Source organism: Coturnix japonica, chromosome Z (genome assembly GCF_001577835.2).
Source record: "Coturnix japonica isolate 7356 chromosome Z, Coturnix japonica 2.1, whole genome shotgun sequence".
NCBI lineage: Eukaryota > Metazoa > Chordata > Aves > Galliformes > Phasianidae > Coturnix > Coturnix japonica.
Window position 1 is genome coordinate 40,598,105 of NC_029547.1, and position 20,762 is coordinate 40,618,866.

Genomic DNA, 20,762 nt, shown 5'->3' on the forward strand with positions numbered 1-20,762 from the left:
CAGAAGCTTATCATTCTTCTACTGAGCTACTTGCATTTTAAAACTAATTAAAGGCTTGTTAAGTGGAAGCTAACCTATGGACATTCTAGTTAGAAGTAATTCCAAAACTTATCACAATAAAGAGAAAATTCAATAAATCTATGGTCTCAGACAAAAAGGATTTCCAGTGGAATAGGTTGCCAGGAAACTGTGGTCTCCAACCTTGGAGATCTTCAAGCTGCCTTAGGTATGGTCCTGAGCTGGTGTGTGTCTGTGCTTTAGCATGGGGTACAGCCAGATAACCTCTGGAAGGCCCATGCAATTTCAGCTATTCTGTGATTTTGAGATTCTTTGAAGCACACTGGAGAGTCTTGGTTTCTTCTTTCTGCTGACACAGTGACACGGACTGTGCAAACGTACTTACTTTAAGAAGCTAGAGCCAATTTTTATACTTGCCAGTATACTTTATACTTGCAGCATCAAAAGTGCTTAAATGTTGACTTACTTTAGATTAAAAGTAGGTACCCCGGACCCCTCAAGCAAAGTAATTCTTATCCTTCTAATTACATTGCTCAGGAATAAAAAAAAAAAAAAAAAAAAAGTAATGTTAACTATATATACACATTCAGTATCCCACAACAACCTTCTCTCCAAATTGGAAAAATATGGATCTGATACGTGGACTGTTCAGTGGATAAGACTGGCTGCGATCATCCGACAGTTGATTTCAATAGCTTGTGGTTGTGAGGTCGTGCTGGACTGATCTATATCTTCATCAATGATGTGGACAGTGGGGTTGAGCACATTCAGCCAGTTTGCTGACACCAACAGCTGTAGGGGGTTCTGTTTGACATACCAGAGGACAGGATGCCAACTGCATGGACTTAGACAGGCTTTAGCAGTGGCCCATGTGAACTCATGAGGTTCAACAAATCCAGACACAAGCTCTTACACTTGGGTCGAGGCAACATCCACTATCAATACAACCTGGGAGATGAAAGTATTGAGTGCAGCTCTGCCAAAAAAGACCTGGTGATACTGGTGGATGGCATGCTGGACATGAGCTAGCCTATGTGTCCTTGCAGCCCAAAAAGCCAACCAAATCCTGGGGTGCATCAAAAGAAGTGTGACCAGTGGGCAAGGGAGGTATCCTGCCCCTCTACTCTGTGCTGATGAGGCCTCACCTAGAGTTCTGTGTCCAGATTGGGAGTCCTCAGTACAGAAGAGACGTAGACCTATTGGAGCATGTCCAGAGAAGGGCTACAAAAGTTATCCAAGGGATGGAGCATTTCTCCCACAAAGGCAGGCAGAAAGAACTAGGGCTGTTCAGCCTGCAGAAGAGAAGGCTCTGAGTTGACCTGTTAGTGACCTTTCAATATTGAAGGGAACACAGGAAGAAGGACAGACTCTTTAAGCAGGGTTCTTGTATCGGTACGGGAAATGTTTCAAGCTTAAAGAGGAGAGATTTATTTAATATAGAATTTTTTACAGTGAGAGCCTGAACAGGGTTAGCCCAGAGAATGGGTTATGCCCCTCCCTGAGACTTTCAGCAACTGGATCAAGCCCTGGGCAAGCTGATCTGGCTATACAAGTCTATGTTCTTTGCAAAGGATTTGGACTAGATGACCTTTAAAGGTCCTTTCCAACTCTAAGGATTCTATTCTTCTATGATATATGTTTGTATTGTTAGAGTTTTATTACATAGTTGACATCTGGACATTTTGAACTCTTTACTTTTTTTATTCTAGACCAACATTTTTACTTTTTAAATCTTGCTCCAGAAGTAGAAATAAATACACTAAATAATTATTTATATGAAGGGAACAAATAAATAAATAAATATAAATAAAATTTACCCTATTTATTCCTCCCATAGCTAGAAGTGAATGAGAATGCCAATCTGCTTATTTTAGCAATATCGTGTTCCTTTTTCAACTACACTTGGTTGTGTTTTGTGTTTTGTTGCTGTTTTGTTGTTGTTGTTTTTGTTTTTAGTCTTAGTTTTAGCTGCTGGACAACTGTATTAAATTCAGCCATCTGTTTCTACACTAGAAGTCTATAACTTTTCATCCTATTTTCTGTCGCTACATAAAGCACAACTTAAGGAAGAAAAAAATGTCAATTTGCTTTAGATTGTTTTTAATTCTGAATACAGTGTTAATGTGTTGGCTGTAAAAACATGGAAAAACATTTTATAAACACTCAGAAATCAACTAGATAGCAAAGCTTCTCCCACAGTATTTATACATCAGCAAAGAAGAAGCACATAATACTATGAATATAAACATTAATCAGCAAGAAGAATGCTTATTTCCCACCAAAATGATATGAAATATGATATTCTATTATAAAAAGATTAATCAAAAGATGAGAGTGTTAAAAAAAATAAAATAAAAATCAGATTCTAATTAAAGCTTTAAGAACATATTATCTTCTTTCGAAATATACTTGTACCTGTTGTTCCTGAAGTAAATATATACAAAACAGAAGATTTGAGGTTGCTGGCAGATCGTCGACTAACTGGAACAGGGTCTTCGTGCAGGAATTTCCATGTGTTCTAAAAGGCTATGCACACTTGGAAAAGTGGAATCCTTGGTCATTACCCAAACACTGATGTCCTTCTGGAGGTCAGGAAGAATTTCTTCTAAAGTCCCAAGCAAATCTTAAAATTTAATATAAAATAATGTTAGTTAGATTACATCTTCAGAAATAATGCACTAAGATACATTTTCCTCTGAAAAGTTTCAATTTTTATACAGAAGAGAATGATATTCATTTTATTGATGCAAATAAAATAAAATGTGATGAGCTGACTGAAATGAATGAAAATAGAATCTAATAATAAGATTACTGCTGACTTCACAGTGTTTAATTGTCATCCAGCTTCCCCTTCGTCTTGAAAAAAATGGTGGTCCTTGATTAATAGCTCCTGCTTACCGATGCATTTCTGACAATTCTTTGTCACTGTTAAGAATAGAAAGCAGAATCACTAAGCTTTAACTTCAAATAAAAGATGAGTATGTTAAAGGTGAATGGTAAGTATATGCACAGCCAGCAGTTACAGTACAGGTTTCCTTGGATGTCCTCAACAGCGATTTCTCAAATAGAGGGTCTTTTTCCTCAAAAGCACAGAAGTGATTCAAATGGGGAAAAAAATGTATAAGAAAGGAAAAAGGAAAGAAAAAAAAAAAAAGAAGAAGAAGGAAAAAAAAAAATGAAGAAGAAGAAGAAAAGAAAGCCACTGTATTATGTGTATGGAAACCTGAATTTCAAAGAACAGAAATATGATACAGACCTGTGGATTATTCAGTATAGACTTCCAAAAAAGATTGTGGCTATTTCTGTGGTTCTTCAGCTAGATCTTCAACTTAATCTAATTTTAGGTATCTAGCAATTTTACTTCTTTATCCATTCATCCACAAACAGCACTCTTTCTATTAGCTTTTAACTGAGTTTAAATGCAAACTCACTCCTATAAAATAGAATCAGCAGTATAGATAAGATGTATGTTGTTTGCTTAAACAGGAAAGAAACTGAGGGAGTCCCAGATTTATATATATATGAACAGAGGTCAATTCCTAAGTAATAAATTTGATATTTATACTTTTAAACATTTTTTTTCAATCCGTCACCTTCACAGAATACTAAACAGATGTTAATGTATTAACCCAGCAAATTTCTTAGGTGTAGGAACAGCCATATTGCTTTCAAAAGAACCATTCATATATTTAAAGATATGTTTATGCTTAAGTGCATTACTGAATCTCAGCCTACTAAATTAATCTTGGAACTATCCCCATGGGTATAAATGCATGTTGTTATCTCAGGTTTTATAAATGAATAAACAAATAAAGTTGAAATGACTCACATAGAACCTCACAGTGAAGCACTGCCAGAGCCAGCGTTTGAACTCCTGATGTCAACCCCAAGCTCAATTTGCAAGTACTGAGTACCATCAATAGAATCCTTTTGCATAAACTGTGCAACATATTTAATCATTTCAAAAAATATTTTCCTCTTGGCAGACTACTGTTAACAGCTGTTAATAAGCCAAGGGGGACCAAATGACTATAAACAGTGTCACTTCTAAATATACTGGTACTTTGTGGTTTGTGCAGGTACAGGTTAGGCTGAGAGAAATTTGAAGTATTTGAAGTGGCGGGAGCTCTATTTGCGTTCTCAAAAATAGTAAAGGTGTACTAAATCTGCAACAGTTTATTGACTGTATTGGCACAGGAAGCTATTATTCTGCCAGCAAATATATTAAAAACAGTAAAGAATTGTTTATTGTTAGTATTAAGGATTTCTCAATTTCTGCAGCTTCTAGTAATTACACATTCCAAACTCAGCTGGCCACGTTGTATAGTATCCTCACCAGATAAACTGTGTGGTGTACAGATAAGTATTTATTTTGGGTACTTAATAAGTAAAATTTCCGTGGCCACTTCTCCTTCAATTCAGAGTAAGGCTTTCAGTTTTGGACATTCTCTCTCATTATTATTCTCAATTCCAAATGTATGCTGTATTACAGTGTTTTATCTCCCATTCCAACATCATATTTAGTGCACTAACTTTCCACCTCAGATCACTGCTGCTGTTCTGTTTTTTAGGCCCATCTCCTAACCATTCCCATTTCTCAGGGTGTGGCTCCGAAGGTTCCCTGCCCCATTAGTCACATTACGGGGCCGAACCAGCTGTAAAATATCAGCATCCTCCCCTTTTCTGGGCCACTGGGTCTGCTGTCTCAGCCACAGACACAGATAGATCTAGAGTTAACACCACAACAACTACAAACTATCTTCTTGCAAAATGCCTGCAAAAAACCAAACAAACACAACTACAAACCTGAAAACAATATCATTGTTTTTAAGAACCACAGATACCAAAGATGCTATTACTGAATTTCTTTATTTTTCATAGGTAGATTTCTTGAATTATTTCTAATCATTCTGCCTTTGATGTTTTTGACAGTGATAAAAATGAAGTTAGTCTTTAATAACTGGTCTATTGCTGTTATCTCTGCAGAAGATATTTCTGCTTAGAAGTGAACAAAAAAGAGAAATTCACAAATATTTCTAGTGGGTTTTTTCTTTTTTTTTCCCTCCCTTTTAATAGACTGAAACATTTTTACTTTAAATAATTAAGATCAATCTTCAGATTAGAAATGCACACTGTTTGCTTTTTCTCAACTCATACAGCCAAAGACTGCTTCTGTTGTACAAGAACTTGCTATTTCTTCCTTTTTCTTTTTTTAACCACTATTGAATATTAGTTCCATGAGTACAACAGAACAGCATTTTTCTTTTTTGTTCAGGAACCTATTACTTGGAGCAATACGTGAACAGTTTGTAATGATAAAGAAGAAAGGGTAATTTAAATTTGCAGTTTTCAAAGTGCCAGAAGCATAAAATTACTTCTGGAACAGGAATGAACAAGAGGTGTTGGAAGACAAAACTCTCAGTTGTGCTAAGGCATTTCCAAAGAATAATTCTGATGACAGTCAGCCAGCAGTTTGTTCCACGAACAAAGAATTTACATGCCTGATCTTGCATACAGCTCATTGGTCTTTACAAACCATCTTGTCCTCCTGTCAGAAACAAACAGCCCTCTTAGAGGAACTACATTTCAACATTTCTAGAGGTATCTGGCATGTGCACTTAACCATGTAGTAAAGAAATAATAGTAAAGCAATTTATCTATTTAAATTTGTGGTTTCTCTCAAGTGCTTGTTTGCTATTTAAACTGCGAAATTTTAGCCTGGTTTTGGTTTATTTGTCTTGGAAGAAGTGACTTAAGCTAATGATTTCCAATATAGATAGCAGCTCCCTGTGCACTGTTTACACTGTTTGTATATGAATAATCTCTGTTTGCTAACCATGTGGCTTCCACTGGGGAAAAGAGAGAGAGAGAGAGATTTGTCAAAATGAATGTGCTTCTCCAATTTTATTTTTTTTTTCCTTTCTTAGCAACTCATTGTTTAACAAAAACTCATGAAACTGTGTTACATTAAGTTCATGTGCATATGTAAAGATTCATCTTTTGAGTATCTTTTAAGAAAGAAAGAAAAACATGCTTCGGTTATAAGCAGCTGTCCTAGACTGCAAAGTGTACAAAAGGTCTTTTATATTATTTCCTAGGAAAGAAACAATGTGGCCTATTGGCAAACAGACAAGAGTCTGCCAATGATGAAAGGAATAAATCAGATTATGAGATCAACTTGCACTGAACAAAAAGTTACTCAGAAAGCAAGCTGCATGAAATTGTTCTTAGATAAATTGGATGAGCACTCCAATTCAGTAAACTATGGCACGCCCGTCTGGCATCAGAAAAATTACTGTTACCTGTATCTGACTCCTTATACTCAGTTCCTATTCTCACTGAGTAAAAAGAACAGAAATTTCAAGTCAGTTGTAGATCAGAACCAGTGATGGAATCTTGAAGTGCCACTGTAGGCAGAAAACATTCAATGGGCACAATCTTCTCATCAAAGGATATCATGGGACCAAGGCTGAAATAAAACAAATGATCAAAGAGATACAGTGTCAAATAGAGCTGTTAAGAGTGTTTTCTGTAGGCCTGCTATGCTTTCCTTGTCCTGCATGTTTAGGTCCAGACACCTTTGCTCACTTGTTTCAGAAAAGTTCAGAAAAGATGAATGTCTCACAAAATAGTGTGTTTTTTTGTTTACCCAATGACTTACACGTGTAAGATGATACTGCTATTACATAACACCATAGATAATTAAAAAAATATCACAAATATTTTCTCTACTCCTTTTCTCCAGTATATAGACACGTTTCTGTTTGAACTTCATCTCTACCAGCATAAACCATGGTTCTGAGCTCAAATAACTGACAAAAACAGATTATACTGAACAGCACGAAGCACTGCTGATACCTAAAGAGTAAAGAACTCTGTCCAGGAAAATGCTGTACTTTGCACAGCTGAGAGATATCATTCTGAATATCCAAATCACAAAATGGATGAGGTTAGAAGGGACTGACTGTTGGAGATCATCTTAGTCTGACACAGTCATTCACTTGCCTAAACACAGTCATCTAAGAGCAGCTGCCCAAGCACACCCACACAGCATGTACTCTGAATAGCCTTTGCTGTCAGGGCTGTGGTAGCACAATCCTTTTGCAGTTAAATCCTTGAATCAGAAGTACTGATGGCAATTAAGGCTCAGCTGAACTCTTCCCAGTAGCAGCAGGCTATAAATGCACTAGCAAAATCCATTTGTGTCATATGGGTGAGCCACTAGATTATTACTGTTGTTTTATGGTATTGCTTTTACACAGCTGTTGTCTCCTAAAGACAAAATACAAGTTTCTTGTTCAAGCAAGATTTCAATGTATAGAAATATTCCCTAGAAAGGCCACAGTGCCTTAAAAGTTAGAGCATAACTCAATACCTTAATCCTCTGCTTATACTCACAATATTTAAATAAGTAAGGGTGACAGAATCTGGCAATAAACGTAGTAAGAAAAAGCACCTTTTAGCATATCAGATTCCCGGTAAACTGACAGTTTGATAGATGGAAGGCATGCAGATTCCTTTTTCTCCTTCACAAGTTCCTTACTTGCCTACCTCTTAGACAACCGCTACCTTATTAAAAACACAGTTTCAAGCTTCTGTTTCTCAAAACAAGTACTCTCCAGAATAGGAGTGGTGATAGAAAATTTCTGAAGATGGAAGACTGAAAATGTTACATAAGTAATAAAAGCAAGAAATCCCAAAGTCATTGGCAAGACACTAGACAAATGGAAACTGCTAAAGCAGAGAATTGTTCTGAACTACAGTGTCAAGTGGAAATACTAGAAAGCAACACAAAGTATATATATATTGAGAAAACAGATACTCTGTATTGCCTTACAGGCAATTCTAATAAGAATAAACTAACTTACTAAATGAACCACAAGAATACTGCTATTCTACAAAAAATCCAGCTTTATAGAGATACTCATTTCACATAAGAAACCAACAAGTAAGAGACATTTTGCAGCTCTTCAGCACAGGAGAGCCCGGAGAAGCTTCAGGTATTCTGCAAACTCTCTGCAATTAAATCAAAATGAAACCTCAAAACATCAGTTCTACTTGAAAACCAGAATCTAAAGTCAGAAACAGCAGTGAAAATATCAGAGAATTGTCAGACAAGAACAAGATCTGGCTGCAAGTGCTGAAGGAAAGATTATACTAAGCCACAGCCTCTGAAAAATTTGCAGACAGGAAAGACAACTTAGGAGTACAAAGTCCACAAATAATAGTGATCTTGCCAGAAGCAGTATGAAAGGCTTGGAAGAAAACATAACCATAAATACCATCCAGAGTGTTTGGAGAGAAATATCACATTTGCAGAAAGTTAAAGCATACTAAAAAGACAAAATGTACTGAAAGAAGAAATAAGATGCAGCTGTCACACGCAGAGGAAGACTACACCAACATATGCTGAGAATAGGTTCTCCAATAAACAACTGATCTGTGGGCAGTGATGTAGATATCAACAGAAAGCTGAAGATCCACTGTCACAGAAATGAAATCATAATTGGATTTAAATGCAGATTCCAGATTTAATGTGCCACTAACAGACACAAATGTCAAGAGAAAATTTGGTCCTGCTGACCAAAATGTGACAGAACAGTTTCCACTGTGCTGCAGTGTGTGAACGGGAGCAAAGGTAACCCAAAGTATTGAAAAAACAATATTGTAGCTCCTTAAATGGAATTATTAACTCAAAATTATTTGCAGGGGATGCAGAGCATACAATACTGCCAAAAGTCAGAACAACCTCTATCCAGAAAAAAATTACTGTTGCAAAATGATCTGTAATAAAAATAAATAAATAAATAAAAATAAAAATATCTAGATAAGATACTGGACCACAAGTTGTGTGCTTTTAGTGTATGTATTTTGCAATAGAATTTAGAATGCTGAGTTCACGGTATCTACAGTCCTGTAGAAAAGAGCATCAAAAGAGCAAAGCACACAAGAAAAACTCAGGTCACACCTCCTGATAAGGCAGTATCCCTTGAAACACAAATACTGGATGTGAATACATGTCAGAGAATTTATCTCATCAACTGCATAACCACAGTGTTAAAAACTGACCAGCGATTTTTATAAATATTATGGGTAACTATGTGTGATAACAATGTATGATCCAACCTTTTGTTTCAAGTGACATGAATCAGCCCTCGTTGCCTCTGAACAGCATGTTAACCTTCAGCTGCAAAACACAGACCTCTTTGGAGAGGCTGCTTCTCCATATAACACAGCCAAGAAACACGTACAAAGCAAAGCTTCAGCTTCTTTCACAGAGATGGGCAAAAGGGGTTCCTAAATCCTGAAGAATATTGTAAAGCCTTATACCTCAAGGGTCTGAAGAACTGAATGCAGAAGCCCATGAATAACATAAGAACGCCAGCACATAAAAGACCAACTCAGAGATTCGCTTGTTGATATTACCTGTTTACACACAGATTTTCTCCTCTGAGCTGAGATGGCCAGATTCAAAAAAGAACCACAGTCAATGCACACAAACTACCTTAAGATTAAATCAGTTCCTCAATCAATACACTTAAAGTACATATTTAAGAGAGCATGTTAAATGAGCTATTGTTTTAATTAAGTAAGAAGGCAAAATTTAAAACAGGCAGTTTGAAAACACTGTTACCGTATGCTTCGGGATTGTATTTTAAATTGGCTCTTCTTTTATTAGTTTAGTTATTAAGTACTCTATTACTCTTAAACCAGTATAGCACATGCAATTGGAACTACATAATTAATAATGTAGAAGTATGTAAGGGAAAAAATATTAAATACAACAGCGAAAGCAGAAAATTGCTGCAGCAGCATAGAGCAGATAGGAGGAAATTTAACCATTTAAGTCTCACAAATACAAAGCTCTGCAAACTTCGTTAACAGGAATGGGACAAGAAGGTGTGAATTAGAAAAAAGGCATAACATTTGAAATAATAATTTTAGGGAGGCAGAATGAAGCTAACACTCCACATTTTGAACTACCCTCCTCCACCCAGTGAGTCAGTTCTACATGATCCTCTGGTATTGTGGGTTTCACCAACAGTTGACCAAAAATGTAGAGGTGTTCAGGAACCCAGTTTTAGATTATATCTCTGTAGCTTTGGCTTATAGATCTCTATAACTGAATCTTAACTGCAATAATAAAATTCACAGGATATCTACATCATGTTTTTAAATTATTCTTAAGTATGTATTATATATAAAAGAAAAAAAATGTACTGGAAAAACACAAAAAATACTGTTATCACCTAACCAAACACAGCGATTTCTTCTATAATCTATTTACAAGTAAGTTGGTTATTGCAAAACAGCTTTCTACATGCTACACCTATAAAGTAAAACTCCCAGCTCCAGCTCCTGGGAAACAGGCGCACCTCTGTGAATATCTGTAAGGAATAATCTGTATAGCTCATAGCTATGGTACAAACTTTCCAGTTTTAACAGGTTTGACTGCTACAAGAATGGCAGAATAGTTCAGGAAAATAAAATTCATTACTTGGATAACATAAAAATTGACTGCTTCAAACAAAGTGGGAAACTATTCTCATAAGCTCATTTTAATGCTCTCTTAGACATACTAGGTAGTTCTTGAAGTAATTAAACATTTGGAACAGGCTACATCTAGATGTTGCAAACTTTTCTGCAATTAACATTGTTAAGAACAAGCTAAATCTATGCCCCCAGAGCATGGATATACTTCATATAAGTGACCAATGCTTTATCCTGAAGCTAGAAAGCCTCACATTTATTTCATTCTGTGAACATCTCAAACTTTGGTTTTCAGTGAAGGAGCTGAAAGGGCACACACTGGGGAAAAAAAAAATAAAAATGTGACATTAAAAGCTTTAGACATATAAATCTAAATCAACTGAATACTCTACCTGCTCCCACAATCAGTATCTTGGGTTCACAGCTAGTGAGACAGTGCAGGAGAGACCTGGAGCGGACATTGAAGTTGAGGAAAGCCACCACACATCCCAGCTTGGCCAGTCCAAACCACACGTGGATAAAGTCGGGCTCGTTGCCCATCAGCAGGGCCACCGTGTCACCCTTCTTCAGACTGTCGTGTTGAAGGAAGACCTGCGCTACCCTGTTACTGCGCCTGTCCACATCCCGGTAGGAGAGCACCTTCCCGTCGTAGATGAGAAATGCCTTGTGGGGCTGCTTCTCAGCCAGCTTAACAAACTTATCCAGCACGGTGACAATCTTCCCTCTCTGCCTGTAGCTCTCCACCCTCAGCCCATAGAGCAGTACCTTCAGCAAGTATCTCAGATCAGCCCAGAAGTAAGGGAAGAGAAGTTTCTGTATGAGATGCAAGGAGGCAACGCCGGCCGCAACGCACGGTACCCAGGAGGGAAAAAGCATTGGGAACGGAGAGGGGTCGTCTCTGCGAGGTGCAGAGCCGGAGAGGAAGCCCTTCGGCAAGCACCCGCCTCAGCCACAGCCCGCTCCGCACCTGCGGCATGAGCGCACCGCGGGGAGAGGCGAGGTCAGGAGGGGCGGGAGCTCAGCACCTCCAGCCTTCCCCAGCCTTCCCCCCTCCCTCCTCCGGACTCCCGGCGCCGCGCCGAGCTGCTGGGAAGGCGGCGGGGGCCGCTCCTTGAGCTTGTTGCATAAGGAGCGGGCCGGATCACTCCACCCCGCACTTGCATCGCGGCGGTGGGAGAGCGGACAGCGGTGCCGGCAGAGCAAAGCCAGCCGTGCCGTGCAGTCCCTGCTTGTAGCTGTTCGGTCCTGGGATGTCCCTAGGCTTCCACTCTTAGGCTCCCACTCTCTGCCGAGCTACCTGAAAGGAGATTATGGCAAGGTGGAGGTTGGACTCTGCTTTCAGATAACAGTGATAGAATGGAAGTAGTGACCTCAAGATCTACCAGGAGAGGTGCAGGTTGTATACTAGGAAAAACTTCTCAGAAAGAGCAATAGGGTATTGGAACAGGCTGCCCAGGGCAATAGTGGAATCACTATCCCTAGAGCTGTTTAAGAAATGATGTGTTACTGGTTACATTGTGGACATGGTGGTGGTGGGTTGGCAGTTGGACCTTAGAAGTCTTTTCTAACCTTAGTGATTCCACAGTTCATTAAGAAACATCACTGGCAAGAAGCTGTCAGCACCTGGACACCTTTTTCACACCACCTCCATTTCTGATAACATCACAGGTCTGCCTGCTGTTCCGCTTCACTGTGCAATCAACCAGCGAAGCTCAAAATTCTTTTAACAGTACTTGATGTTTCTGTCTTGCCACTAAGAACAAGGCCTGATTAAGTGTGAATGCATAGACATATCTTTGTCGTATGCATGTTGTCTGGACAGCCATCAGAAACAAATTAAGGCATCAGAATTAGATTAAAAATTGATTTCATGACTCTGTAAAGGCTGTAGTGGTAGTAGGCTGGCAGTTTTATATGAGTAGTAATGTACCTTGCTTGTAAGGTAATAAAAGTTGCAGCAGCTAATACGTAATTGATCAAGCAGAAAAGAAAGACAAAGGGAAAGGGGAAATTTAAATACTGTATCTGTTGATTTTCAAGAGATTTATGATTTGTTACAAAAACAAGCAACCACAGGCAAGAATTTTCAGTAAACAGTAAACAGTAAACAGTAAACAAAGAGTTTCAGTAAACAAAGAGTTACAGAATTTAGGCAAGTAACATTACAAATGCTTTTGGTCCCTGCCTGTGCCGGAATTCCTGTGTGATGCTGGATTAATTTCTGAACCCCCCACAAGCTGGGTGATTTAGCCAAGCTGTATGTGTAACCTTAGACTTTAAGATCTTCTTAGACTCGTGATTCACTGGTAACTCAAACAACTGTAGATGATTTAGACATTTGAAGCTATGCTTTAAATCAGGCTTATCCAACCCATATTCCCATGTGGGCCTGGACAGACAGTAATGCAGCCCTGCAAGATTATAGACTTTTAACATTATGATGTGATTTTTAGCAATATTTTTCATGAGTCAATTGCATGTAGCTTGAGCACAGACTGCATGGGTAACAGTAGCATGCTGTGCAGAGGAGAGTGTGGTGCATTGCCAACTCTGCCTCTTGTGCCCACCACCCACACTGTGTCAAATTGAAACCTGCGTATATTGTACGTTGCATGCACTTGTGCCACTTGGTGAATAAAACTTGGTAATTGCCAATAACAGTATACATCTTCAAGGGGAAAGATAACCTGTCTATGCTAGGGTTCAAACCATAGAGGCATTCAAAATGAAACAAGGTATGGAATTATGGTAAGCTGAAGTCATGGCAAATAATTATTTGCATTTTGATACGCTGGCTGTACACAGTCCTGTAAACAGGAAAATAACATACAGCCTTGCTTTCCATTTTTATAAGGAAATTTGAGAACAGATTCAATATCTTTTCTTTTCTTTTCTTTTCTTTTCTTTTCTTTTCTTTTCTTTTCTTTTCTTTTCTTTTCTTTTCTTTTCTTTTCTTTTCTTTTCTTTTGCAACTAATTTTAGTCAGTATAAATGTACTACTTGTGGATTTTCAAATGGATTGTATGCAGTTGCAATCAGCCATTTAACTTAAAAACAACAACAACAAAAAAAATGATTATATCTCTATACTAGACTTCTCTTTTTTAAAAAAACCTATGTTATGAGATAAAAGTATCTTTTCCTTTGCAATGGAAGTGCAGATGAAGCAAAGCTGTGTCTTTGCAGAAAGAGTGGTACCTATTGACATTCACTGATGTTTGCCGAACATGCAGAGAGCCCAAACAGTGAATATAAGAACAGCAAAGCTGGGGGTGGTGCGTTTGTGCAGTGGTGACATTGACACTGGGCAGCTCCACTGGTGCAGATTATGAGAGTATGACATACAGGCATAGTTCATCAGTGGTGAAAATACATAGATCAGTGTGGTGACTATGTTGAAAAGCAGCATTTGATGGTTGAGAAATTGCCCTATCAAATAGTGTTATTGTGCTCTTTGAATCTGGTGTGGTTACCATGGAAATAAACAGGAGGCATGATTCTCAGAGCAAACTACATATTTCTGTAAATTACTTAAGAATAGCAGTGGAGATAGATAGTTTCCAGAACGTATTGATCAATGAGTGTAACACATATTAATGACTTAATAGCAAGTAAATATAAGCCACAATTTGCACTGCAATAGTCATCTTGTAAAACTGTGTTAATTTGTGATTAAAACTATTAACATACCACACAATTCCAAGTGGTTAATTTGCATCGTGAAGAAATACTAAGGTTCTTCAAAAGATTAAAAACCTCTCATGTTTTACATGTGGTGATATGTACATTTTGGTAAATAAAAATCACATATTTAACAAGAAATTTACCCACTATTCAGCTGCTTGTTCCATTTCATGAGCCAGAATCTGTTTTGCTGCAGACACTATGTAGAATTCATGCCATAGACAGACCACTGGACTCTGAATTACGTAGCACACTATAATTATTCTGCTCAGTTTCCCTTCAATAGAAAACATTTTGATGCCTAAGAGGATAGCATGACCCAATAATGAAATATAAAGGAGTTTGATTTTCTTTTGCTGAAACACTGAAAAAAAAAAGGAAAAATATTATGAGATAAAGCTAAAATGTATTCCAGTAACATCTCAAGGCAGTAAGAAAATATACACAAATTGCTACTTCTAAAAAACATGTAGTTTCAATACACAACTTCACCTTAAATGTGAGTGGCATAATCATAATAATGGTACTGCAGGGATCTGAGGAGTCAAGGTTTGTTCAGTGACACAGAAAGGATATTAGGGAAGGTTTTTATAGCTTCAAGTCCATAGAAAACAAGATGTCATCTTAATAATATTTTAGATTGCTTTTTAAATTGTACTTCTGTGAGGATATCAGTTTAAAATACTTATTTTACATGAACTTTTTTTTGGTCTCAAGTCTTCCATTATAGTATCTCAAAATTACAGGTCTGTGTTAACATTTCACAAATACTGATAGCTGTAATATATTAGTATAAAACCTTAGTAGTATAAGCATAACATTTGTAGTATAAGCATAACATTGTAGTATAAGCATAACATTTGTACACTTTACTACTATGCAGGGTTTTTCTTTTAGTAAGTTCCTCTGTAGCTTTACAAGAATTTATGAAATTGTATTCATTTTAAGAGCCATTTTCCTATATATTATTACAATTTCTTAATAATCCAGTAAAACTTAGCTATCCTCTTCAAGAGAAGCAAACTGTTGTATTTAGATTTTCTCATCCTTTTGGCAGTTTTGTTGACCTCTGGTGAAATATACTCACGACAGTGAGTTTTTCAGTCCTACAAAGATAGAGTTGGGAATTCAGTTTATCATTCAGAAACACAAAAGACTGCAGAAATAAAACGTATTTTTCTTTTCTTTTTTGAATTTATTTACTGGCTTTTATGTCTCAGATGAAATATATTAATGAAATAGAAGGTTCACATTTTACTCTTGATAGCCTCAGGCAAATACAAGGGCTGATCCAGAAGTGGTATCTCTTTTCTATCTGCTAGTTTCCATGGAATTAAATTGGAGGTATTGCTTTAAGAATAACCTACATATGTTTTTTTTTTATTATTTTAATCCTGCTATCTGTCACATACAGGAAATGACAACTGACCTGCCAAAGGGACACTTAGCCTAACTTGACTTTGGAGAATACCTAATCACTTGTAGAGAAAGATGGAAACACCTCTTAAGTAAGAGATAGATAAAGATTTTGAATCTAAACATAAATCCTTTAGGGGGAGTATTATGGTGAACATAGTCACATGTAACATGTGCAAGAAAACTAAGTCTGGGGAAAACTAAAACTGGGGAAAAGCCAGAAAAGAAGAGACCTGAGTAAGAGAGACAAAGTTCATCTCACTGTGAAGTGCCATCTGCTTTAGATCCTCTATGTGTGTATTTTAATGACTGTTAGTGTAACTTAGATTAAGACACGAGGTATTTTAAAAATGCCTAACCTACAGGCATTCCATTTCTTCATTTTTTTGCTATCCTTGTAATTGTTTTCTAGACTACTAATGCAGAGCATCATTATCCCAAACATTTTTTAAAGAGATGTTAAATAATAAAAACATACTTCTGTGTAATCTTATCTTTCTTGGAACAGGACAGCAGGAAAGTTTAGCAGAAAGTCTTTCAGTGATCATCAGGGAAATGTTTTGGCATGTTGGTGTATGTTAAAATAACAAGGTGCGTATCTGAGCTTTAAAAGCCTTAAGCAAAGCTACAGCAATGAGTGACTGTAACAAATTAGCTCTAAGAAGTTATCTCTGAACCAGGTGTCTAGCATTTGCATTCTGTTTGCTCCTGCTTTGTTGGCACTTGCTAAAAAGAGATAAGCTGTTTGTTTTTTCTTGTTTTTCTTTTTTTCTTTTTTTTTTTCTTTTTCTTCCAATAAGCAAATCTTTCTTTCTAATTGAGGTGCTTTGAATAGCTACCAGCTGGAAGTATTCAGTCTTATTATTATCCCATTGAATTTCTAGGTGAAAGTACCATCAGAATCATCCTTCAAAGGATTAGAACTGGGTGTTTGCTTTCTGTGCTTTCAGGCGTGTCTAAGATAGTTTTCAACTTGCCTCTGTTTTCTGAGCTTTAACATTTCCATCAAAAAGCTGAACAATATGCCAGAGAACATCTGTTGCTAACATGTGCTTTCATTATTTTTTGGTTTTGATTGCATTAGAAATTTTATTTGATGATCTCGAAGAAGGTATTATGAGTAGTTTGTCAACACTACTTCACGCTCTCTATACGTTCCTATAATTGTACTGCCACACCTGAATCTGTCCATAAATTTTAATAAATCTGTATTCTGTATGTGACGTTGCTTGCAAAAATACTGTGTCAGATGGTACAACTGGACTGAGTTAAAATACTGATTTCTGTAAATTGCATAGGAAAAACTTATGCCCTTATTTATTTATTTATTTACCTTCCTCATATACTCTTCCGTGTTGTCTGGGAATGAACAGGGCAAACAACTCCTTTGAAGATGAAGAACTAAGTTAAAATGCATGAGGAAAGAATTTCAGATCCTTAAAGCTACAGGTACTTACTCTTCTCTACACGTTTGGGCCATTTCTTCTGAATCCTTAAACCACAGTCATTTTGTGGTGTGGTAGACTCATTCCTCAAGCATCTCCTACTATATCCTGGTAAACAAAACCATTAAATTAACTGTTCTCGTATTAAGATTTCTGCATTGAGCACATGGAGTTCCTGGAGTGTTTAAATTTCAAGTGTGCCTAAAGCAATATTTGATATGCCCTTTGTGCTCCTCATCTTTCTGGTATTCTCCTTTCTCCCTTCACAAGCCAGAGTAATTTCAGAGGTGACTGAAAACCCCCACTTCACATTAGTATTGTTGCCAGTGTCACCAAGCAGCAATGGCAGGGCTACCTGACAAGATAGGTCCAGAGGAAATCCCCAATAGAGACTGTAGTACCCACCATAGACAGAGGGCAGTTCTGCAGCACCCAAAGCACATCTGATTGAGGTACTTCAACATAGGGCTCATTAACAGTCACAGACAACACACAGGGAAGAAGCAGTTCCAGGATCCATCCAGAGAGTCCAGATGGGATTTTAAGCATGAAAAAGGCAGAAAGATCCATCCATAGCTACATATCAACATAGCTTAAGTCAGAGCAGCTGTCCAGGCTTGAGCTTAAATAGAATTCTTAAGGCATGGGTCCACCTGGACATGGCCTGCCTGGGCAACAGTGAGCAAACAGGAATTGTCTTGGACTGTATATGAAATATCTAATACAGTTACTGTGCATAAGTTATTTTTAAATGTTGTTTTAAACTCAAACGTAAAAAAAAAAAAAAAAAAAAAAAGGAAAGAAATAGGAAAGAAAAATAAAAAGAAAACAGAGCAATACAAACATAAAACCTATTTGACCCTTCATTTGAGAAACAAATGCATTAATGTCTGTCTCAGTGGAAGTCACTGCAGTTCCTAGAGAGTTCTTAAGGTGTTCATCAGAAAATTTTGACTAAATATTCCTCTTCCCAAGCTTTATCCTTGACAACTGTTAATAAACGTACACACTACCACAAAGGGATGACGTGAATAGACACGACTGCGAAGTGAGGGATATTCTTCTTTGTTAAGATAGGTCTTATAAAAGTGTAACAACTGTGCTACTCCACATAGTGTGAATGAAATAGAAGAAAGTCAATATTTGCACAGATTTTGTATACATCATNGACCACGTTTTTCTTTGTGTTGAATGCCTGACTGCAACTTAGTGCCTTCTATTTGAAAATTCACAAGTAACATATTTATGCTGAGCTTAAAATGAGCCTGCAAATATACCAAAAAAATGATGTTTTTTACAATTCTGAAACTCATTCTCAAATTTCTTTATCTAAATCAAGGCCGCATATATTTTGCTGTTCACATAAATATGTTTAGTGGGTGCATAAATATGCATGAAATTATTTGCCATAATTTGAGCTTGCCACAATTTAAATTTCATTTCAAACACTGTTAATATTTGAAGTTAGATAAGTTATCAGATAGATAAGTTGATTTTCACCTTGAAGATACATGTTAGCTCATTTAAATGAGCAGTCAAATCCACCAAAAATACTAAATCTGTGAGCCATTTTTCATCTTCTGACACAAATTTTCTCTTTGATTCCATAAGAGATGGGATTTCTTTTCTGTCATGGAGTTATCTCTATATCTGTGTCTGTGACAGGGGGTACAGGCCCAAAGAGGAAAAAAAGAAAGAGGAGGGGAGGAAACAAAAACAAAGCAAAGCAAAATAAACTAACAGAAAGTGTTGTTTATGGCCGGCTTGGCCTGGCCCGTTACTAATGAGTCAGGGCACTCTTGGGCTGATGCTTCAGGAGAAAGGATTTGGGGGGGAAGGACAGGGAGATAGTAGATGGGTCTTAAAAACAAACAAAAAAAAAAAATAGAGCAACAGCAATGATCTGAGGAGGAACGTTAGTTTACTAAATCCAACAAAATGAAACAACATGAAAAAGAGAGAGAGCACCCAAAGCTGAGGCCTAACCATAGACTGCAGGTGAACCTCATGCTTCTCCACCCCTCCTGAGGGGGGAAAAGCAAATTAATCAAATATATGAATATTTTTGCACTTTTTTAGGCCAGGCTGGATGTGGCTGTGGGCAGTCTGGTCTAATGGCAGGTCACCCTGCATTCAGCAAGGGGTTGAAACTCAATGATCATCTTGGCCCTTTTCAACCCAAGTCAGTCTATGATTCTGTGATTCTATAATTTTTCTTACATAGTCACTGATATATGCACAGAAAATATTTTTATATGTACACATGTCCTGTTATGGTTTTGTAGCCATTAATGTTTTGCACAAATTGGCAATTTTCTTAGCTTCTAATTGCTCAGGGTGTATCTGTTATTAAATGGTTATCTTAAGAGCAGGGTGGTAAATATGTAGGTAAATCCTAATGCTACCTTGGCAACAACAACAATTAAAATTTAAAAATAAAAAATAAAAAAAAATGTGGCAATGAGGCAAATATGAACATTTAGAAAAAAACACAGAATTTTGTGAGAAAATGCACATGCTTTTGTTTCTGAAAGGGTTTTTGTTGCCAAGAACTAAAGCTGGATGAAGATAATTAAATTTTATGTGTATGAATTATCTTGTTGCGAAACTTCCATGCCATGGTGTTGAAAAAGCAGTTTCCAAGAAAAGTACCAAAAATAGCCTTAAGAGCACAGTAACAGATTTTTTTTAACAGGCCTACCATAACAGACATTAGTAATCTGTGTTGCACACTACTCCATTAACCACATAATAAATAGCCTGATATTGACACATTGCAAATCACAACTTAATACTCCTGTCTCAACACCATTGAAAATCCTCCTGTAGCATGAGCGTTAGTGGCTAAATAAGTGCATGCTGAGGTAACAACTTCTTACATTTCCTCAGCTAGCTCACTATCCAATAAGTCATCACTAGGTTGAGAAAACTGAAATTATCTTAAAAGATGAAGCAGCCCACTCCATTTAAGTTCGACAGAAAGCAAAATATATATACAAAAATAAAATTAAGGAAGCTCTCTGAAGATCAGCTGACTGTGCATAGTTGGAGATGACAAGCCAACAGATGGTGAGACTGGAGTCTTTGTGGTTAGTACATCTTCCTACATTTCAGTCTGTCTATTAAACATGATATATGCAAAGTAATAGAAAGTGAAAATGAGCTTAAGAGTACGCCAAGGCAGGAAAGTTTGTGCCTGTTTAGTTTGTGGAATAAAAAAAGCAGAAAGCAGGAAAAAAAGCACAGCCTGTAGGATAGTTTAACCCTTGTGATAATAGTGGCTGCAACAGCCTGCCTCAGACAGAACATGGCAAGATGCCATTTTTCTGATACTCGATTAAGTAGCTTAGTAGAAAAAGTCACCCTCTGTATTAAAATAAAGTGTTTGGTTTGGCTTGGTTTTTGTCTTTATTACAAACGTTGGCGTATGTCAAAGTTGTTTATTGTGTAGAAAACATATACTCCCATCCAACTGTTCACCTGTCACCATTATTTCTCACAATGCTGGCTCACGTTTAGCCAAGCGCCAACCAGTATCTCCAGGTCCAATTATTCCACACATTCTTCCAGCCACTCTGCCTCGAGCCAGTAGCATTTCCTCACGTGGTTCTGGTCAAAGTGCAGGACCCAGCACTTGATCTTGTACTTAATCTCATCAACTTCAGCCCAGTTATCCAGCCTGTCCAGATTCCTCTGTAGGACAACACA

At 37.2% G+C, this 20,762-nt stretch overlaps 1 protein-coding gene across 1 annotated transcript in view; it reads right to left on the minus strand.

The window, feature by feature from the left end:
* SLC27A6 (solute carrier family 27 member 6) overlaps positions 1–11,672 on the minus strand; it is a 45,199-nt gene extending 33,527 nt beyond the window's left edge. Inside the window, 2 exon segments of the mRNA XM_032441501.1 lie at positions 10,902–11,453; positions 11,552–11,672. Coding sequence (XP_032297392.1) covers positions 10,902–11,453; positions 11,552–11,672 — 673 coding nt within the window.
* Positions 11,673–20,762: the final 9,090 nt, after the last annotated feature.